Source organism: Anabas testudineus, chromosome 18 (assembly GCF_900324465.2).
Source record: "Anabas testudineus chromosome 18, fAnaTes1.2, whole genome shotgun sequence".
Taxonomy (NCBI): domain Eukaryota; kingdom Metazoa; phylum Chordata; class Actinopteri; order Anabantiformes; family Anabantidae; genus Anabas; species Anabas testudineus.
The window spans coordinates 19,803,970-19,826,580 of NC_046627.1; the positions used below are offsets into that span (position 1 = coordinate 19,803,970).

A 22,611-nucleotide genomic window follows, 5' to 3' on the forward strand; every position below is an offset into this window, starting at 1 on the left:
TCATACACAGTGAGCGAATGAAGATGTACCCCTGACTGATGACGGACATCTAGAGGACTATCAAAACTCTCTGGCCACTCTGGGGGTACCAGAGACAAGACACATAAAACACCACGTTATGAGACATGAGGGCGTCCTGCGAGAGGCTTGAGCAGATTTTTCCTATGATCTAGCACTTCAGGCTACAGATACCAAACAAGTGGAAGAAGATGAGCTAATGTTTTATTGGCCAAGGGAGTGATACAGTGCCGCACTGTGAGGCCAGATCAAAATTTTTTTGATGTGATGAAGAAATATATATGCCTGCAGAACATACTAGAATCAAATAGAAGTACTCAGGAGTAAAAGAAGAATCCAATAACAAGGTATGGACTAAATAATGTACATAGGTAAGCTAGTACCATGGAATCAATTTGTAAGAATCTGCACCTGTATTCATTCATTCATTCAGGTATTCTTAAACATGTCACCTGTACATTTATACAAACAAGGGCACACTGTATGCAGCAGCCGCACATCAAATTACCCTGCAGATCTTCTACTGTGCATTGTGACTATAGACAACATTTGTTTATTTGTGTGTTGTCATAGATCAATATTGAGGCCTGTGTTATATATGTATTAGTCACATCTTCGGGTTGAATGGTGATGAATCATGTTTGATAATTCCATCCCTCTCTCTCCTTCCCTTCTTAGACATCACCCCTTTCCCTTGCTCCCTGCACTTTCTCTCACCTCTCTCCTACCCTTCCCTCTCTTAGTCACCACATGGATGTGTCATTGTTTCTATCACTTTAGAGGTTCATGCCTGCTCAAGCACAAACCACCACCTCATTCCCAATGGATGGCACCGCTGACGCCTTCCACAGCCAGGCCTGTAGACCACATGACGGCGATAACCACACCTCCACGCTGTGGTCGTAAAGCCCCAGGATGTATAAATTAGGATGCAAAGGGAGAAGAGGAACCAGAAACTGGTCAGAGATGAAGATGGAGCTCACTGGGGTTAACTGGGTGCTTGCAGCTGCTGGGTTTCTTCTGTGGACCAGTGGTGGCTCCGCTGCACCTATGGAGTGCCACTTCAACTTCAGAGGTGAGACTTCACTCTTTAAAATGTCCTGCAACATATATACTTTATAAAAATGTATATAAAAAAACACAATTCACGTTTCTTTTACCTTATTTGAGTTCATGCTGTAGATAAAACTAACATTTAACTTGTTGTTCCAGCACTGTGTGTGTTCGAGGGGACGCACTACTCATTGGGTGAAACCTGGATGGACAAAGCTTGTATGCAATGCACCTGTCTGCACCCCGTTGGCGTCGGTTGCTGTGAGACGTGAGTAATTAAACAACATAACCAACCTGTATGGTTTGGTGTCCAGATGCCCATTCATGGCTTCAGTACTGCAGCCAGCTTCACAGAGGCTGTACAAAGCAGCATGATTAGATTCATAGTAATGACTGGAAATCCACTAGTTAGTGATGAGTGAACTGTTTAAGTATAAATGCAAAATAGTTCCTTTTGCAGTGTTTTCCATTAGACTATTACAGTGTTATTACTAAAGCATTACTTAATATTGTACCTGGTCAAGGCTCAGTCAAAGCTCACCTCAGTTGTTTTACATTTTCCCAGGATCTTGAGATGATTTTAAACTATCACATCAGCACCATAGCCTGCTACAAACCACGCAGCAATAGTTGTTGAATTTTCTATACTTTTATTACTGCATGAATCCAGTACAGAAACCGTGTAATGACTTTACAGGGAACAACGCAAAGAATAAATTGGCGAGCACATGGTAAATACAGAAGTGGTGAACACAGGAGTGTTTGAAATACAACAAAAAGCCACCTAATCTTCTCCTTTACCTCCATCATGGTCCAGGGTGCATAAGCCGGTGGACTTCCCAGCATGGTGTGAGGTGCGGGTGGAGCCAGTGACATGCAAAGTTACCCTAGTGCAGACAGCGGACCCCCGCCTGCCCTGCTCTCCAGGTGAGGACATCAACGACCCCAGCCATGGATCACTTCATCTGCAGCAACAGCTCGAGGGTTAGAGAGCGGCACAGACCTGTTCAGTTAATTTTCCTGTGAAACTTGTACTCATATATCCGTATCAGTAACTACTTTCCATTCTGATACTGTGCCTATATATATAAAAACATATTAACAGTATCTATCTTTTTTGTTTTATCAGTGAAAGCAATGTGTTTGTCTACAGCATTATCCAGCAGAGTATTTAAAATACTCTCCACTGGATGTCTGATTACATGAACACATTTAAAAAATACCAGCATCTACCACCTTTAGCTTAAACTTTTTGTTATGTAGTGAGATGTTTGTCTGTATGTGGCCGTGTCATACTAAATGAAGAAGAGCTTTAATGCATGTTTTCTGGGGACTTTTGCATGCCAAAGATAGTCTATAAGAAATCTGGTTTTGGGACTTCTTTATCATAGAAAATGATATAACTTGAATTCATACAGTTGTAAATATATGCAGTTATATACATGCAGCAATAATATATACATCAAATCCTAATTCATTTGACCTGTTTTCTGCTGTAGTCTCTGCTCTCTCTTTTAACTTCTAAATAAAATTCTTATCTACAAAAGATAAATGGTGTTGAATTGTGTGCCTCACACATCATTTCTAAATGTTTAAATCACACTTTAATTAATATCTCTGTTGCAGTATTTACATAACGGTACAAAGCTGAAAGACAGTAAAACAGAAACACATAATGAATAAGAAACAGCTGTTTCAGAAAATGAAAAAACAAACAAACAACAACAAAAAACAAGTGTGCAAATTAAAAAGTCAAGAATCCAAGGAGTACAGTAATCAATGCAAGTTGATCCTCCTTAAAGGAAGATGTATTTAAAGTTGGGTTGCACTGAAAAAAGGCAAAGCTCAGGCTGCATACCTAACATACAGAAATAAACATGACCTGGCTCTGTATATATGATTTAAACAAAATCAGATTCCAAGTTGTGCCTGAAATGTGCAACTCTCTGCTAATATTTCTCACCTGAAAAAAACATCTCTCTCTCTCTGTCAAACACATGCAGACGTCTGTTGATACACTCAGGAACACAGTATTAACTCCTGACTACCTCACATTCAGAGTCTCTTGCATACAACAGTCAAATATTAATGCTGTTGGTCCCTGTAAACTGGGACACATAGGATGCCAGGGCTGGGTTGGTGGGCAGGACTTTGATTGGCAGATCCCAGCTGAACGTATCCACGTCAACATGCTCAGCCCCGACCCAAACTGTGACTTCTGATTGGTTCTGCAGAACAGTGGGCGGTTCCATTGGCTCCCGGGCAGTGACAAACTCAAAGTGCAGCCGCCACCTGAGGGTCACTGTATAATAAGGAGATTTCTTAACATGATGTGTGATAAATTACAGTTCAACAACCTGCAAACTGTGAAGGTAGCTAGAGAAGCTTGATACTAAGGTGAACATCTAACCCAAAAAGTCATTAACATACCATGAGTCTGAGTTATTTCGAGAGATAAATTAGACGTCTTCACCTTTCCAAATAATGAGAGCACACACATTTCTTTTTTTTTTTTTTTTTTTTTTTTTTTTTTTTTAGAAACTAAATAAATATGAGAACCTTACTTACTGTATTTTTCTTTCTTTGTCTAACAACACTGCTGAATGCATTTCTTAGCTCAAAGCCAGTATTTTGAATTCTGAAGCCAGCATGTTTCACAATCCCATTTGCTAACAATTCTCCATTCCTGCCAGTTGCTGACACCACATCAAAATGTTAGGAATGTGCATCACGTCACTCGTGTATGTGCAAAAATACAAAACAAAACTGGGAGCTGCTCTTAAGAACATTGCTCCACTGGGTGATATAGGACACAGAGTGCAGCCCCTCCTTCAACTGTTCTCTCTGTAGAGAGCATAACTAGTAAAGATAGCTAAGCTCTCAGAATACTGCTGGGCTATCAAGGTTAGCACGCTGCATAGAGGTGCTAGGCAATACTGAGTACTTGTGTAAGTGGATTACATTCAGGGTAACTGTTTCATGATTACGCTGAATGTTTGCTCTTCAATCCAGACGAATACTGAAAAATATTTTTCAATATTCTAAAAAGGACTCGTCCTGAAAAAGCACAACCTCTAGTCTGTTTTGTTAATATCTCCAGCCCAGAGTCAGAAACTTAACAAAATGCATGTGGGAATGCTCAACAGTCCAACCATATTTTAGCTTCCAGTTATTATTATTATTTTTTTATATTTCCAGGCCTCAACCAGTGGAACAGAGAGAGATGGTAAGGAAGAGATGGCTTTAGCTAATAAAAGAAGAGATGTAGGAGGGGAAGAGGAAAGCAGCATTACTTTTAGGGATGCACGATTGCAAATTCTGGGCCAATACAGATTTCTTTTCATTTAATTTTCACAAATTCAATCACATATTATAAAGCAACATCCACTATAACCTTTTTTTCCACATGACATGATTCTTTTTGAGGGAAATAACTGTTTCAAAAGGCCACAGTGGCACAAAGCATCAGTCACAGGTATGATGATAAATAAATGTCACCCTATCAAGACAAACATTGGCCGATACATAAAAGGATACCTATTAGTCTTATCTGACTGGTGACTGACCTATGTCTGTGCTGAAACCTGGCGTGACATTAAGAGGAATGGGCAGTGAAAAGTGGCTGGAGGCAGTGTGCAGGCAGGACTCCAGGTGTCGTCCATGTCCAGTCACGCTAATGGCCTGACCGGGTCGCCGCTGGTAATGTTGCTGGATCTCTTCCTCACTTTGAAGGCTTACAGAATACTGAAAAACATATAGACAGGCGCAAACAAACTCCTAATTCACAAGCTGATTAAACAGAACAGCCTAACGTGGTACAAATGCAACAAGAGATAAGGCACCTGTAAGCAGGGAATGTCTCCCTCTGAGAAGTTGAACGTTCCAACGATGTCCTCGCCGAGTCGGTAAACAGTCTTGAAAATGCAGAACTTCGCCACTTTCCCACGCAAATTCGTGATATTAAACATGTCTGTGAAGAACAGAGGTTCACAAATATAGGATTAGGTAGAAAAACACATATTAGCTATTAATCAATGGAGGCTTAACCTGGGGATTACAGAAGCTCCAAAGGAAACAATGTACACACAGTAAAATTAAAATTTAACAATTAACAATACAGCAGCTAAAGCAGACAAAAGCAGAATATGTTTTGAGTTTATAAATATCATAAATTGAACTATAGCAAAGAGCAGAAAGATGAGCCTAACTCACGTGGGCAGCGTCTTGAGGTGGTGACCATCAGCATGTCCAGTGCTCTCTCCAAAGGCCGAGCATCCCTGTGGCTCGCTTCCTCTTCTTCCAGGAAAGGGTTGGAGGGGGAAACCTCCTCATCCTGTGGAAATGGGGGCTCTGGCATTCCTTCAGGTCAGACAGAAAAATGTCAGACATTAAAGAGACATACCAGACCTATTATCACACCTAGTCAGTGCTTGTCTTATCGGTCCTTGCCTGTCTGGTTTTTGTCTACTTGTTTGTCTTCTCTAGTTTAACTAAGGTTGTTTTGTAGTTTTATGTTGTTTAAAATACCTGTACTGACTGTCTCTGACATTGTGTGTTTTAGCATTTATATGTTTTGATGTTTTGTGGCTGCTCTACATTTGGCCAATGGGTAACAGTTGAAAATTAGCCTCTCGGCTCCCAGGGACCCTGAAAAAATAAATGAATACACAAAATGTGACAAAATGTAAGACAATTCATCTTTATCTACCCAGACTAAAAATGGTGGTAAATCAAGCTCTTGTTGTTGTGAGAAAATACACTCCAAAGTTGAGCTGAAAGTCATGTAAAATTTAGAGGTTTAATCAGCTAAATGAAGTATTCAAGCAAATATGTGCTTTGAAAAAATTTTTAATAGCAGCATAATTTTACAGTTTGTAATTTAGGGACACAAAAAGACGGTTTGGATTATGCAATATTTGTGCAAGTGACCTACGAGAGTTGCTCAGCCTTTCCTGTTGCGATCCAGATGCCTTCAGTTTGCTAAGTAATACTTAGAACACAGTTTATGTTTGTATTTATTCAGATTGTTTTCATTAGCTATTGAGGGAAACTGTTGTACATATTCCTGTGAGTACATAAAGTACGTGAGGACATAAATATATACTTGTAAAGAAAAACATTTTATTTTATGTATGTGAAGCAATTTCTTGAATCCAAAAAGTTAGGGTTAGTCGGTGGAGATATGTGTGTTGTGTGATATTTCTGCTTAAATATCACACAACACACATAATATTCTTTTCAATTACGTTGCCATCAGCAGCTCACTTAGGTTACAAAAGAACAGTAACAAATTTGTCATATTTTGTTTGTTTGTAGTTAGTGTACACCTGGAGACTGGGATATTGGTTAGTGTTTATGTTTTTATTAATCTGTCCCTACTTTGCCTTTGTTATCTGTGTTTTCTAGTGCAGACATTTAAAACTATAAGTAACTAAGAGGAATCTCACCTTGCAGAACCAGAACTCTGAAGGGAACTCGGAGTAGTTTGATAGGAGAATTGACTCTCTGGCAGCCAATGGTAAGTTTGTAGACATATTTAACAGCCTGACCACGGAAACTAGGAGGACCATCGATGGGGACAACCTCACTGTATGAATCTGTGGGATAGTGAATGATCATTGGACTGTTTGTGTCGCACACAGGAACAATGTTGTATGTTAATTTGTCATAATTTTTCCAAACATTTCTCTATAATCTGAAGATGTTATGACATAAACAAACACATAGGCTTTAATTTCTTCTTCATCATAGTTTCATAATATTTGTAAAAACATACATGTTTTGCTCTCTCCAGGGTCCAGGCACAGGTCACAGAATAATATCTTAGGTGGTGTGTCCAGCACACACTGCCCTCGCTCTCCTGTAGACGACAAAATTAACATTGTAAAGATTTGCGGGATTTTACACATGAAGCAAGATGCTATTACCATAAAGCTTTTAACATATAGAACCTTTTAAATCCGTGTCTGAACATTTATTTTATAACTTTGCAGCAAAACGTGGTTGTTTATTTAAAACACAACAAATAATAAATGTACTGTGATAAATGTTTTTATAAAGCGGGGGTGATTTTCACTTCTGATGACTTCAAGCACCCTCCTTTCCTCGTCTCTTTTAGTCCCACTAACCTCTACTTGGAATAAGCACTGTGTCGCTTTCCGCCTGGACATCCTGTTTGTTGCCCTGGGCCGGCAGGGCCACTCTGCTCTCACTGGCATGAAACTGGCAGTGAATCTGGGCACTGGCCCATGCCAGCATTTCACTAGAACACAGCCAAAAAACACAAGGGTACAGAGAAGGGTATTTACAGACACATTTGTTGAATGATTGATTGAAATGTCCTACATTACATGGTGTTCAGCATATATTAAAGGTCACTACATAAACAACATATACTGTATGTACAAAGCCTGGAAATATCAAAATACACAACTGAGATGTTAAATTGAGAATACAACTCATGTTGAGTTGTAAGGTCACCATTTGCAAAGCAGTTAAATACAAAACAAAGTTTTTGTTGTACAATATAAAGATTACAAAAAACGTGGCTGGTTTGCCAAGCAAATTCCAACTTCTAAATTCCTTATTTATTTTTTTAAATATTTATGTCATATTGCAAACAAGACAACATCTAGCTCCTTAAATTTGAAGGTTACTTATCAGTCAAAGTAAACGTGAACGGGATCTACCTGCTGGCAGATGTGGACAGGTGGGACATCGGGTTGGTGAATGTTATGAGACACTCCATGAGCTCTCCGGCCAGAAACACGGGGCCTCGGGCCATGGAGGCCGCTACTTCGATCATCTGTAACGTTGCAGAACAATAACGCTATGCTACAAATGCGTAATGAATAGAAACGCTAGTATAAAGAGGAAGACGCAGGATTACTCCTTTCGTTATTGCTTTTGTGAATCCTTCTGCAGACTGCAGGCACAAGTTAGTTCACCTGTTTGGTCCTGCTTTGTGAAGGCTGCGATTTTAATGGCAATTTAATTAACGATACATACCTTAGCTTCAAAAGGTGCCGCAACAAGACAGTTACGCTTTTGTATCCCAAGGCAAATCCAAACTTACTTTTCGAGCAAAACAGCACGGTATTTGTCAGACTTTACAAAATGACTGACCATATAAAGTTAGCTAACGCTAACATTCCAGCTAGCTGCTGTAAACAAAACCCTATGTTGACACTGTATCCGGCCAACGCCAGGAAACCAACATTCCCAGTGAAATTAAATATAATAGTGTGAGCAAAGGTCCTGATTGACTTCTCAGCGTTGTCTCGGTTATGATTAAATACTTTAAAAGTACAAAACAACAGTGGACGATTTCAGTACCGATTTTGGTCGGCCATTTACAACACGTCCCTACGGCAGAGGCAACGAGAGTGTTGCTATGGTAACCGCGAGGGAGGCGTAAGTTCAATATTTACAAATAACCTTTGCTTTGGTACTGTAACATCACAACGTCCTACAAAGTCCGTCTCACAGTACTCGTAGAAATTGCACACTTATCAAAATTTGCAAAAATCTGCTAACTAAAGTGAAAACTCTAAAGTATGGTAGAATGTAGCCCCCCTTTTTATTCAAAATGGTACAGACCTGGTAGCTAGCTTGCCAAGTCGTGCACTTTGTGTTCCCGCGACTGGTTTATCAGGTATAACAGCCTTCAAATATCATCACCTATTTCCACAATATTGTGTATACGATTATAATTATTTACCGCAAAATAGGGAACAGTAATATTATAAAATAATACGGCATTCCAAGCCTGGAAGGAAGTGTAGCCTGAGAGACACTATTTAGGGCAGCAAAGTACCAGGAAGCTTGGTGTCAAACTACACACTGTGCTAGCTGCAGCTACAGGCTCCATCTGAGCTGCAGTGGGTCGCCGCCGTCACTCCGGTATTTAAAATCTAATTACCTGTGCTTTCCAGCTGTTAGTGACACGTTAGCTACTGTAATTCGTCGTCGTGCATTTGCTGTAGAGGAGTGGCTTTAGCTAGTGTTGCATAATTAATGATTAACGTGAGGATGATATACTGTTATCAGTTTGCGGCTCTGCAGGGATCGCAGGCTGCTGAGATGCTCAGACGACATCGACTTTCTTGAATGTACACAACGAAAAAAGAAGGGGTCACTTCTTTGTGTGCATGTCGGTTTATTTCTGTTTGATCTCATTGCAGGCTTCCAGGCTGAGATCCTCAGTACTTCCTGTTGATCTTGTGCTGTAATCCATCCATTCATCCAGCCAGACAGACAGACGGCCACCACTGCAGACGACACAGCCATATCCGGACTCACAGCAAAGGGGGCAAAGGGATTTGTCATCTGTAAAAACGGGAAAATAGCGGGTGGTGGTGGTGAAGCACATAAAGCAGTCTCTGACCAACAAAACATAATAAGCTGATGAGGCTGAATTGGACAGCAATAGCCCTATAATGGCATTGGGACAGCCTACCTGAAGGAGCAACCTTTTGCCTCTCAGCCCCTGTCACGCAGGTATTCAGACCTTGACAGGTGAGAACCGGTTCTCTTACAGGAATGACAGTGGATTTCACTGAACAAGATGTATTGGCCACCTGTAGCTGCCTCCTCAGTGTTTTTGTTGCATGGTGAATGCATAGCAGACTGAACTTTGTTGACAGAAGGTGGTGACAGCGCTTTGTTTGCATTCACAAGTATTTTTCTGCTCCCATTTTCAAAACCCTAAGCTCACTGTTTCCAGCAGTCCTGCTAACATGACTAAAGAGTGGCGCGAGAAGTCCACCGCCGACCTCATGAGCAGACATGTGTCAAACGAAATGGGATATGGAGTACCCAAGGAGGGCTGGCGTATCTGTCTGGCACACGAGTTCAAGGAGAAGAGAAAGCCATTTCAAGCTAAAGATGTTTCACTGGCCAATGTCTGGGAGCACATTGGCCTAGGAGTCAGGTGAGACCTTCACTCATGTACAAAACACTAGAAATGTATTATCATTCCATGCCGTAGACTAAATACATTTGTATTCACCACCTATGAGTGTTGATTTGTTGTTTAAAAAATGCATGTCATCCTCCATCACAGTAACACAGACAATAACAATAACAGAGCAATTAAACTAGCCAATTATTCTGTCAATGCAGCACTTTGAAAACTGATTACCGTTAACTGTCTTTCTTATTCTCAACTTTGGCTACAGGTTGTGTGTGTTTGTCTGGTTTTGTCTTTGCGCACAGGTAGCAGCACTTTTAACATCAGATTAAAGGAGGTGTGCGGTTCATTTGCAGTGTTCCTAACCATCCTGTCTAGTGCATTCCAGTACTGATGATAGTTACTGATGTTTGCATATGATTGTAGAAAAGATCAACAAGATATTTTCAACATTTGTACTATCATACTAGCAAATTGTAAAGTAATACTGCTCTCTATACATGATTCTTTAAGTAAAAGGGCGTTGTCTGGTTAAGGCTTCATATTTCTAGGTCCCAAGTAAGCTTCAGGGTGCAGTCTATTTGTTCCTCCATGACTTTGAAATACTCTCTGCAGTAATAGAAAAACAATCCAGCACTGACATCTGTTGATCTGGCTGTGCTTGTTTCCTAAACAATCTCCTGACACTTGAGACGCAAAAGTAGTACATTGTGAAGCTTTAGTGGATTATTAGGCCACAGCCAGCAACACTTTCTCTCAGTTCGCATTTAAGCCCTGATAGAGTGGCTTGAGCAAGGAGACTTTGGCTGTGTGTCTGGTGCGACAGTCATCATTTATCTGTCGATCATTGAATGTGTCGTTTTTTTTTTTGTTTTTTTTAAAAAGCTACTACGACTAAATAACTTCAGCTTTTTAAGTTCATCACAGCTCAAATCTCCAGTATTAACATTTACACAAAGTCTCACTGACAAACAATGGCAAACATGTAATTTTCAGGTAGCACAAACCACACTGATTAGTGTGGTTTTTGAATTAGGAAACAGGGTTTTAAACTGTTTGAATAGTAAACATTAAAAACAAAACAAAACAAAACAAAAAAACCCCCACAAACTTGCTTCACTTTTCCAAAAATCTGTTGCAATACAAAGACAAACATGCAATACAAACCGAAGTCCTTTCCCTTTTTCATTAAGATGTGTCTTGTTTGGTTTTATGTCCATGGCAACACTTGTCAATTATTGATTAAAGTTATAGTGGTTATAAGGTTATAAAAGAGGACAGAGTGTTTCAAACAGGGTTGGTGTTAAACATAGTTAGAGCCACACCTTCAGCTCTCCGCTGTTTAGGTGAGCGGTGTAGCAATGTAGGATTAATATATTACCACAGGCCAAATTGTGCAGCAGAAATGCATTATTGAATATAAAAAGTGAGTCTTTTATTTGTACAGAACAATAATCTAATAAGCAAACTGTGGAGCCTAAAGGTCAAGTGTGTGTGCTATAATTCAGCTTTACAGGGAAAGTAAGATGCCATAAAACACAAATTTCCTACATTTGGAAGGTACATTTGAAATGTACATTTATTTTATCACCAAAACCATCCATTAAGTGTGTGACAGCCTCAGTTCTCTTTAAAGAATTGGTGCTTCTACCTAAATCTGCTTAATGTCATATTGATGTGTGAATTTTTATTAGTAGGACTTTTTGTTTGTCACTGTGCTGTTTATTGTGGCAGGTTAGATTCAGGTTGGCATCCTTGACCTCTACCCTGAGGTGAACTGCTGAACAACAAGATACATGTTGCGGGGAACCCCCACGTGCAACAATTACCAGAATATCCTGTAGTGTATACTAATGCAATTACAAAAATAAAAAAAGCTCATATATTAGCAACATAGAAATATTTGTTCATACTGTCCTTTAGGCACACTTCCATTTGCACAGATTGACCTGTGTAAATACTGTAAATAAATCTGTTTTACACCATATACAGCCCAGGGTGTAAACACAAGCCCACGTCCACACGTTTTGCTCTGGCGTTCATTGTTTTGGCCTCACGAAGAACAAAAAAAGGAACGTGTCATCTTGCTGTTTACTTATTATGGTTATTCTGTGCACTAAGTGTCCTGTTTATTTCAATATAATGTGTTTTTCATTTTACTGGGCCCTCTTGAGACCTTACAAGGGCACTCGAAGTCTGAGGGCTATGCTTCGGAGAAAAAAAGCATAAAGATACAGTGTATTAAGACTAAAAGCACATAAGCAAGAGCTACTGTGCTGCAGGCTCAATGTCATGAAGGGCATTGTCAGAATTTCAGCTATGTCTGTGCTGAACTGTAGGCCTGTCTAATGAAATATTACTGCTCAACCAAACAGGTTTTCTTCTGTTCAACATGTACAATGTCTAAGTTCAGCGTTCAGAACATAAACTGATTAGTGACTCTGATGCTTTTGAGCCTCTGGCTACAGGCCCCATGAGGCTCCATGAGTTGTTTGAGAGCTTGTGTAACATGGCCAAATTAATATTTTCCGCTACAACCCAGTGGTGCATCTACTGTAGACATACACCCACATATTTACAATAACATCACTCAGACAAAGCACAGCTGCCACTTGAATTTCATTCTCCTTGTCTGACAAAATAAACCGGGAGAAAAAGAACCACTACTACCATTTAACTTTCACACTTGAACCTTTCTGTGCATGACTGTAACCGGTGTAATGTGTATGCCTTCATTCAGGTATTTAAAATGGTGGTACAAGAAGACCCAGGTGGAAAAGAAAGCTCCATTCATTGATATGTTTCGTGCCCAACCCTTGCGTCAAATATATGGTGAGTTCAGGTCTATCTTACAACAAAATATGCAGAATTTATCAAGTTTTATGCTAAATAATGAAATTTGAGAGGGAAAAGTGATTTAACATGGACGTTCTTTTATATTTTCTTGTTTTGAAACCTTTCATTTCACTTAAATGTAAAGCTATTTTTATTTTATTATCTATTTTTTTTGTAATATCATGTAGGATGGTCACTGTATTAAGGAACACACAGATCTTCTTCTCAGATCACTTGGATTATCCATTATTATTCTCAGCCCCGCCTTTTTTTTCCTCTCAGTGTTGACACAGTACTCTAATTTACAGGTGCACCACTTGGTGGTATTGGAGGCGGTACCATCACAAGAGGTTGGAGAGGGGAGTTCTGCAGATGGCAACTTAACCCTGGAATGTACCACTACAAAACAGTCACAGCCAACCAGGTAAATACAATCAAATGCACAAACGTTTCTGTATTTTGAGCCTTTGATGTTGTGAACAATGGTTTGCTGACTAACTTAAATCTGAGCAAACAACAAGCACTCCTAAAATCTGTTAATCCATGGTTTACACTGTTGGTAAATAGTCAATGATGTCTTTTATGGGACAGCTGGAAATGAGCTATGTGTCGCTCTCTGTCCTGTGCGTGTGCACGCACATGTCTTTTATTTTCTTTGTGTGGACAAATTGTGTTCAAATACTATTCTTGTGAGGACATTTGAGCCAGTCCTCACAACTTATATTTGAGTATTTGTATTGGTTCAGAATTAGGTTTTGATTAGTTGTGATGGTTGGGGTTAGAGAAAGCAGTATGTCAGGTCATTCAGATATGATTTTGTGTGTGCTTCTCATCTGTAGGTTGTCTAGGATAAGTGTCTGCTAAATGAAAAAGTTCCGGCTACTTTAAATATCAACACTAATACAGGGTAGCTGTTATGTGCCAGCACCTACAGCCAACAGTCACACAGGGACAAATTACTCATTACTGACAACAGAAAACTAACACAAACCACAACACAACCTTTGAAGGGTGCAACTTTCTTTCCCTCGAGGAACTGACTCTGGTGCTCTTAATTTCATTATCACCACGGTGTTCTCCACTTGAATATAAAACAAATAATAAACATATTGACATTAATGTTAAGTCATATCCCCAGATACATTTCAAGAGGGGATTCAGGGAAATGTAGAGCAAATTCAAGGGATAAGTAAACTGTCAATGAGATCCTTTATTTTCAAAATGTGTCTTTTTGATTTCATCATCAACTCAACATTTTTAACCCTTTAATAAAAAAAAAAAAAGTACAAAAAATACTACATGTTGAACTGAAAAAACAACAAACCCTTTGAAGTAACTCACCTCACAGAAGCAAGTCAGCTAGTTTTAGAAATCACATCATTTGTTAAATGGAGATCACCCGAATTTTTTTTTCTTTTAAGTGATAATAGTAAAAATGCACATGCATCTGGAAGATGATCCACTTACTGGTGAATTGCTATTCTGACCAAGAATGGGTAATTAAACCTTTCAGACACAGGTGTATTTATACTAAAATGACTTGACAAAGCCAAATTAAATCAATCATGATTCAAAAACAAAAGGCGAAAATTTCCAAGGAGGGTGTATACTTTTTATGGTCACTGTACATATAAACAAATGAAAAAATATTTAATGCTATGTTGATGTGCTGTTTGCTTTCTTTTCCTTCTCGTAGTTCACAGTTTGTATACGTCGTGGAGGACAAACTGTTTACCAGCAGGTGTTATCTGTTGAACGTCCTCCCACGTTACAAGGCTGGAACTGGGGCTACTGTGGGGAGTATGCTTTCTACCATGCCCTGTACCCCCGCGCCTGGACTGTGTACCACCTGCCGGGGCAGAATGTCACCCTAACCTGCAGACAGATTTCCCCCGTCATCCCCCATAACTACAAGGTAACTGAGACGAGCCTGGATTTCAATCCATACAATAGATGCTATATTTTTGACTGGCAACAGCTTTTGAATATTGAAGGTTTGTGGTTTTGAAAGTATTAGTAGAAGTAGTAGTAGTACTAGTATGTGCTAATGTGTTTTATATAATGTTTTCCATTATATATTGCACCTCTCCTTTTTCTCAGGACTCTTGCCTTCCAGTGGCAGTTTTTGTGTGGGACATAGAGAACAAGAATGACTATGACCTGGAAGTCTCCATCATGTTTACGATGGTTAACGGGTCGGGACACAAGGACGACAAGAGTGGGGGACACTGGAATGAACCATTCCACCTGGAGAAGGAGGGGGAGGCAGTGTCTGGAGTCTTGTTACATCACTGCACGACTGTGAACCCTTACACTCTTTGCATAGCAGCCCGAAAACAGGTTTGGGTTAAAAAAAAAAAAAAAAAAAAGTTTTTGTTAGTGGTTGCTGAAGCAATTCATGGGGAAATTAACTCCAGATTTGAAACAATAATTTTTGGAATCTGGTAGTGGGTTTTATTAGTCAAATGAGCTTTCTTTGTGAAGTCTGCTGTGTTTGTGTTTGTGTGTGTGTGTATGTGTGTGTGTGTGTGTGTGTGTGTGTGTGTACCTTTTTAACAGTCTGGCAGGGAGGTCAGTCATCAGACAGCATTCAGTCCAAAAGGAACCTGCAGCAGTCTGTGGAGTGACCTGATCACTGATGGACGGCTCGACTCTCCTACAGGTCAGTGCTCAGCAACAGTTAGTCGGAGGATCACAGATCTGTCTAAAGTTGTTTACTCATCATGAAGCAGCATTAACAAAGAAGTGGAAAGAAGAAGTATGTGCTCACTATAATAACACAACAGTTGAGCTTCACAGACTGTCACAACAGGATTTGGTAAAACGCTTAAGATTAGTTACAGTGTTTTTCAGATGCATGTTAAAGAGATCTACTGTATACATCTACAAATTGTAACATGAAGTTACCATCAAGTTGCACTTAATGGGGCACAGTGGTCATCTGAAGGTTAAAACCACACACCATGATCCATAGTTGCCCATTCTCCACTTATTTTCAGTTATTTCCACACTACTGACTATCTAATAACATTTCTAATTCTCCAAACATGGCAAAATATATTTGGGACTTAAAAAACATGTACAAGTTTTTATTGTAAATAAATATAGACATAAAAACTCAGTAGTATGAACAAGAATGAACCAGGAAAGAGATGCTATTCCACTACGTGGATGTATTTATGATTATTATTTTCTGTTATTCTTATACGTAACCACAGTATTTATCTCTCTTAGTAACCTTAAATCTTTCTTTGTCGTACCTCTGAAGGCTTCAGCCCACCGACACCTAAAGGTGAAAAAGTGGCAGCAGCACTGGCTGTGACCTGCTCAGTGCCGCCTCAGAACCGCAATACTCTGGAGTTCTGCCTGGCCTGGGACATGCCCAAAATCACCTTTGGTTCTAGAGAGAGGGAACACATGAGGTACACCTGAGTCCTAAGACAAAGGAAATACAACATATAGGAATGCACAAAATAAATGAGCAGAAAATGTGGTCTAAATGCTGAAAGTTTTGATCCTAGGACTGCAACTGGTCACATAAGCTTGGATAATTTACAGTTATTAAGTCACACTTTCAATACAATGTACAATGTGTTACCATCATTCACTTATGGCCTCCCTGATTCTAGGAGATACACTCGTTACTTTGGGTCCAAAGGCGATTCCTCCCCCTCTCTCAGTCACTATGCCCTAACACACTACAGCCAGTGGGAGAAGAGCATTGAAGAGTGGCAGAGACCAATTCTGCAGGACAGGTAGGTGACAACTCATGGAGATGTGGAGACATGAGAAAGGGTTAATTATGATGACCTCAATACAGTTTGGGTTATTACAGTGGGATTTGTTCACCTCAGCAGTGAAGCACTGTTTTTAACACTGTTTGTCTGTTGCAGTTCTCTCCCCTCCTGGTACAAGTCGGCTTTGTTTAACGAGTTGTATTTTGTGGCGGATGGAGGGACGGTTTGGACGGAACTACCAGAGGATGTGGATATCAGTGGTGGTGTGCGCAGCGAGGAAGGGGGCCTTCCAGCTCAGCCTGCTATCATCAAGGAGTATGGACGTTTTGCCTACTTAGAAGGTAAGCCCAATGGAAATACAAGTCTGCAACATGTTTATTGTTACTCAACACTTTTTGATTCTCAACACTTTTTGATTCTCAACACTTTTTTCCTGCTTCAAAAATAAAAAACTGATGAAATCAATACACAGACGAGCTGCTGATCAATTTTTAATCAGCTAAATAGAACATTGGCTAATTGTTACAGCTCTAAACTGCAGGGTTGAACTTTCTAAACCAATAATCTCATTATTTGCCTGGTTCTTTGTGCACAACACTTTTGAGTGTAGTATTGAACAAACTGCCAAAATTGTGAACCGGCATTTTCTGCGTTATGGCTCCAGGCCTTGCTCTCAACTTAACACCACAACTTACATGTGGTCACTGAAAAGTTGTGGATCACATAAATCCAAAAAACACATCTGTCACAAACAGAACAACAGAAAACCTGCATGTTTTCAGTTATAATTCAAACATATACAAAATTTTAAATACTTTTCAAGTAAACAGCACTTCTGCAATAAAAAAACATTTGAGAAATATTCAGTATCGTCAAAGTAAGTTCTGTCTGTGTATTAAATATATTATGGCCCATGTTACTCTGCCATTATTACTGTTTCTAGGTCAGGAGTACAGAATGTACAACACATATGACGTGCACTTCTACGCTTCTTTTGCACTTATCATGTTGTGGCCCAAACTGGCCTTGAGTTTGCAGTATGATATCGGTGAGTAAAGTTCTTCTACCTTAGTGTTGCACTAATTATTTATAGTGTGTATTTCATATGGAGCAATATTGAAAGCAGGTCTTTAAGCGTTAATTTCTTCTCAGCTGGCAGTGTGGTTCAGCAGGACCCAACAGAGAGGCTCCATCTGATGAGTGGGGAGTATTCCCCTGTCAAGGCCAAAAATGTGGTGCCTCATGACATAGGAGACCCAGGTAGGAGAAAGAATGGAATAACTCTGTTCCCACAAAAACCTTAATGAAAGACCACATTTGTTCGCACATTTGTTTCATACAAAACCTATACCTATTTAAAAAGTCATGGTTTTAGTTAAGAGCTGAGAGAAATTAATCTCACTTTTATGGCCATGAATTGTCTGTCAGTACTTATACGATGACTCCGTCCTTAGATGACGAGCCATGGCAAAGGGTGAACGCCTACCTCATTCATGATACTGCGCACTGGAAGGACCTGAACCTGAAGTTTGTCCTGCAGGTCTACAGAGATTTTCACCTCACCCAGGACAGTCAGTACCTGCGGGACATGTGGCCGATCTGCCAGGTACACCTGGCCTAATGTCGTCTTAACGTAATTATCTGTATGCCCTTTGTGATGTAACACAAAACTGGTTCTCCTTGTTTGGGTTCTTTTTTTAGGCAGTGATGGAGTCAGAGATGAAGTTTGACCTGGATGGTGATGGTCTGATAGAGAACTCTGGATATGCTGACCAGACCTATGATGGTTGGACAGTAACTGGTCCAAGGTGAGAATTCAAGGAGTGGACAGAATGTCGGACCGCTATCCCCAAGAATCTTTGACATTGAGGCAAAACAAAATTACAGAAGTACATAAGAATAAAAAGAGTTTTATACAGTTGAATATTTAGTCTTCAGCCTTTTCATATGTTACATGATGTAATTACAATACTGACTCTTAATGAACTTCACACTCAGTGAATATTTGCTGTCTCAAGCGCAAGACTAAATTTGATGACAAAGGGAACTGAGAGACATGGGAGAAAAATATGACTCATGAATAAAAGCAGGAAAAATGTAGATGTCTATAGTTCCTCAAAGACCTTGACTTCTAAAACTGACAGTTCCTCTTTACAACTTGAAGAGTGATTAGTAAGAGAGATAAGCAAGCCTGTAGTGTCATCGTGTTTATTTTTATTTTACAGCGCGTACTGTGGTGGGCTGTGGTTGGCGTCCCTGTGTGTGATGTGTAAGATGGCCCGATTGGTGGATAATGAGAAGACATACCAACATTACAGAAACATCCTGGACAAAGGCAGCGCTGCTTTTGATCAGCTGCTGTGGAATGGTTAGTTAAAACATTTGTTCAAGGGTTCGTCTGTTTAGTACTAGTTTAAAAACAGACATATTATGTATTATGTGACCAGTAAAGAGACAAACAAAGTTAGTTAATCATGCAGCATTTGTTTTAGTTGCGTTCCAGTTAATCAGTAATAGTTAAGAGTAACCTATTGATGCATTTTTTTAAAAATGTTCCCATCGTGTTTAGGCAAATACTACAACTATGACAGCAGCGGTAAAGACCATTCTAACAGCATCATGTCTGACCAGTGTGCTGGCCACTGGTTCCTGAGAGCTTCTGGACTGGGAGAGGGAGAGTACCAGGCAGGTTAAACATACACTTGTTAGTTGGTTAAGGTTTGGCTCTAAAAATGAATCTTTGAATAACATTAAATGTTTTTAAATAAAATGTAAATACATGGTCACTTCTGTCTCCCTCTGCCAATGAATTGAAGCTTTGTTGCCTCACCACCAATGTCTCTTCTCCCTTCAGGCTTTTCCCAAAGAAAAGATTCAGAGCGCACTAAGATCTGTCTTTGACTTGAACGTAATGCGCTTTGCTGGAGGCCAGATGGGTGCAGTTAATGGAATGTGTCCTGAAGGAGTGCCTGACCGCTCCAGCGTCCAGTCAGATGAGGTCTGGATCGGAGTTGTGTATGGACTAGCAGCCACTATGATCCATGAGGTAAGTGAATGAATGAGTGTATGTGTGTTAATATCTACTATACAATCAAGGGGAGAAGAAATGTGTGTTTTGTTGAAAGCTTGCTGTTGGGTATAGGTCAGCTGATATGAGCATATTACTGGCTGACGCTGATTTATGGCTGGTTTTGTATAGTATAGTATAGTTTTTTGTTTTGTATCGGACAAAAAAGAAGAATTTAGTGAGTAAGTGTTTTAAATTTAAAAAAGGAAACATAGATGGCCTACACTCTGTACTGTCCCTGAACACTTCACCAGTGTGCGATAGACCTGCTCAGGGTCATGGAGCTGTGATTAAAATGTGTGGGACTTCTGCCCTGTCACAGAGACACAGACACAGACAGGAGAGGCAGCTGCACAAACACCATAACTGTATTTCGAGATCCACTGATCTCCCTTACTTCTCTTTTCAAGTGCTAATAAAATACATCCTGGTGAGTCACGCACACTAGTTTATCTGCACAATTTCTCATAGACGTTTGGTAATTCTCGATTGCATATTCACGTGAACTTCTCCTAGTGTCTGCTATGAATGAGACTGCTTCTTATTACTTTTATTAATCGACTCGTATGACCGCAGACATGATCAATGCCGAATGAGTAAAATGTTCAAGACTGATGATTCAGTCTACCACTGTTGTTAGGTTTGAAGTGACATCTGCCTTACAACCTTATGGTTAAAGAGTAAACCAGCAGATTAAAGGTGTCACTTTGGAAAGTGATCTTATCCAGACACTGTCCTGCACAGTTCAGGAAGTTGTCACTGTGAGACTGGTAACTTTGCATGGTAACTGTTTCTCATATTGCTGAACCTTTTCTTTGAATATACACTAATGGATGTGATAGTAAAATACTACCTAATATCTCTGTGGTTGTCCTATTTTTTTTTCTTCCCCAGGGTATGTGGGAAGAGGGTATGCGCACAGCGGAGGGTTGCTACCGGACTGTGTGGGAGAGCCTGGGCATGGCCTTCCAGACTCCTGAAGCTTATTGTGAGAAGGGAATATATCGCTCTCTTGCCTACATGAGGCCTCTGAGTGTGTGGGCTATGCAGCTAGCCCTTAACATGTCACAGAAAGATCCGATCACATCAGCTCAGAATGGAGACACTGACATGAAGGATGGACAGGAAGTAGGAGAAAACCTGAGCTAGGACCTGAGCCAGCCATGAGCTAGGACTGTGATACATTTGGTCTGTAGCTATTATCTTTGATGTGTGGATTTACAAACCCTATTTCCAGAAATGTTTGTAAATAAAAAGACAATGCAGTGATTTGGAAATCTGTAGAAACCTATTTTTGATTTTAAATAGTATGAAGTCAACGTATCAAATGTTGAAACTGAGAAAAATGTCTTAATTTAATTGTTCAGAGAAACTTGACAAATCTTTCTGTATTTAAGGGACAGGGCCAAAAGTCAGTATTGAATGTTGTGTTCTTCACGCCCTCAGGTGGCACTGCACTAAAAACAGATACGATTCTGTAGTGAAAAAAGTCACCTCATTGGCTCATAAACAACTCTGATTAGTGAACACAGTTTGTTGGTGCATACACAACTTTAAATTAAAACTCTGCCATGGACAGAAAAAGGACATGTAAACAACATCCAGAAGTGCTGCAGACTTCTCTGGGCACAAGCTAATTTTGATTGACTGAGGCAAAGTGGAAGACCTGTCCTGTGGTCTGATGAATTTAAATTCTCTTGAAAATTCAATCACATTTTCCGTATGCCATCTTTTATGGATTGGGTTTTAAAGCAGATGGCTCCTAAGTGGTGCTAATTAAAAAAACTGACCTTGTGTTCCAGCAACATATTGTCTGTTTGCGCACATATATACACAGAGACATTGAAGCACTACATTTCACAATTCTCAAACATGTTATTAAAACTCTTTTGCATATTTTCAACAGGTTTATATGCTAAATATTTCAGGAATGTCTCCTATTATACCAGCCACACAATATTATAGTAATCAAGTAATCTTATCAGTTAGGTCATATTTTAATGTTTACTGAATTAGAAATGCATTTAAAGACTCAAGTAATTTTCCTCCGTTTAAATTTGAATGCTGTACCAGGTGATGTAATATGTGATAAGTACTGTTGGAAATTACATTTGAAAAGTTTTCTTTTTTAATAACATTTGGTGCCTTGTTGCATGTTAGTCAATATCTACGGATGACAAATTTACTTGTTTTATAAAATCCAATAACCATGACAATCACCCTTAATCATAATAAATGACTGAATATGGTACAGAGGAAAGCTTGTTGGGTTGTTAATTAAATGTATTTGAAAAAAATGTTGGTTATTAGAAAATAGTAGGTGATGAATGTCAAACCAACTCAAAGGACGGGCGATGAGAAGACAATGACCAACACCTCAATCCAAATAGAGTTCTTAATTGTCTTTGCCACATGGAAGCTGTAAGTAAATTAGTTCTGTTAAATACTCCATGTATCAAAGTTTCTTTGCTTATTACTAAAGCACAAACATCCATGAACTTTCAATTAATAGCAGTTTGTGGATGGGACGAGTTCACAATGAATGAATGCAGATTGGTCATCCTGCTGATTATTGTTTATTACTTTACATCTCCTGAGCAGTCAGCAGACCTGACTGCTCACCATAGCTACCATACAGAGCTTTTGGTTCTGTACCCATTCTCACCAGGGGGACCGCACCAGAGTTCGCTAGATGATGTGGATCGAGACCACCTCTTTTTTAAGGGTTTTGGTGCAGTTGTTTTGGTGTTTGGTGCATACTAGAGTGTGACTACTGTGTTCACACCAGACTAAACAAACCAGAGCAAGAGGAAAAAAACAAACTTTGATTTGAAACTAATTAAAGCCTTAATATTCATGAACACATTGTCTTGTCCCCTTATATATATATATATGCTTAAAAAAGACTATTAATGATGTATGATATACTGTTTAAGCGTTGTACATGGACATATTTCCTCCTGTACCACTTCAGGATGGAGACAAATCCA

The 22,611-nt window shown here is 39.6% G+C and overlaps 3 protein-coding genes across 5 annotated transcripts; 2 read left to right on the forward strand and 1 right to left on the reverse strand.

Annotated features, from left to right (window-relative positions):
- The first annotated feature begins 984 nt into the window (after nucleotides 1-984).
- Nucleotides 985-2,300, forward strand: msmp (microseminoprotein, prostate associated). The gene is made up of 3 exons (XM_026352416.1): nucleotides 985-1,093; nucleotides 1,231-1,339; nucleotides 1,889-2,300. Exons 1-3 carry the CDS (start codon nucleotides 985-987, stop codon nucleotides 2,058-2,060), a joined length of 390 nt encoding a protein of 129 aa, XP_026208201.1. The 3' UTR covers nucleotides 2,061-2,300.
- A 135-nt stretch (nucleotides 2,301-2,435) lies between these two features.
- Nucleotides 2,436-8,425, reverse strand: rgp1 (GP1 homolog, RAB6A GEF complex partner 1). Of its 2 annotated transcripts, none has more exons than XM_026352415.1 (9): nucleotides 8,407-8,425; nucleotides 7,761-7,876; nucleotides 7,200-7,333; nucleotides 6,848-6,931; nucleotides 6,519-6,668; nucleotides 5,284-5,430; nucleotides 4,914-5,041; nucleotides 4,638-4,815; nucleotides 2,436-3,373 (listed from the first exon to the last, which is right to left on the reverse strand). In XM_026352415.1, the coding sequence occupies exons 2-9, from the start codon at nucleotides 7,874-7,876 to the stop codon at nucleotides 3,150-3,152; spliced, it is 1,161 nt and encodes a 386-aa protein (XP_026208200.1). In that variant the 5' UTR covers nucleotides 8,407-8,425; the 3' UTR covers nucleotides 2,436-3,149. The 2 variants fall into 2 exon arrangements, with proteins under 2 accessions (XP_026208200.1, XP_026208199.1); XM_026352414.1 differs by having other exon boundaries at nucleotides 8,080-8,420.
- Nucleotides 8,426-8,691: 266 nt separating this feature from the next.
- gba2 (glucosidase, beta (bile acid) 2) lies at nucleotides 8,692-21,877 on the forward strand. 2 transcript variants are annotated; one of them, XM_026352412.1, is made up of 19 exons: nucleotides 8,743-8,973; nucleotides 9,255-9,588; nucleotides 9,783-10,003; nucleotides 12,723-12,814; nucleotides 13,126-13,241; nucleotides 14,514-14,732; nucleotides 14,918-15,157; nucleotides 15,377-15,479; nucleotides 16,086-16,239; nucleotides 16,447-16,572; nucleotides 16,711-16,895; nucleotides 17,498-17,602; nucleotides 17,707-17,814; nucleotides 18,009-18,160; nucleotides 18,256-18,362; nucleotides 18,780-18,922; nucleotides 19,124-19,239; nucleotides 19,409-19,600; nucleotides 20,516-21,877. In XM_026352412.1, the coding sequence occupies exons 3-19, from the start codon at nucleotides 9,810-9,812 to the stop codon at nucleotides 20,768-20,770; spliced, it is 2,607 nt and encodes an 868-aa protein (XP_026208197.1). In that variant the 5' UTR covers nucleotides 8,743-8,973; nucleotides 9,255-9,588; nucleotides 9,783-9,809; the 3' UTR covers nucleotides 20,771-21,877. The 2 variants fall into 2 exon arrangements, with proteins under 2 accessions (XP_026208198.1, XP_026208197.1); XM_026352413.1 differs by lacking the exon at nucleotides 8,743-8,973 and adding an exon at nucleotides 8,692-8,725 and having other exon boundaries at nucleotides 9,255-10,003.
- Nucleotides 21,878-22,611: the final 734 nt, after the last annotated feature.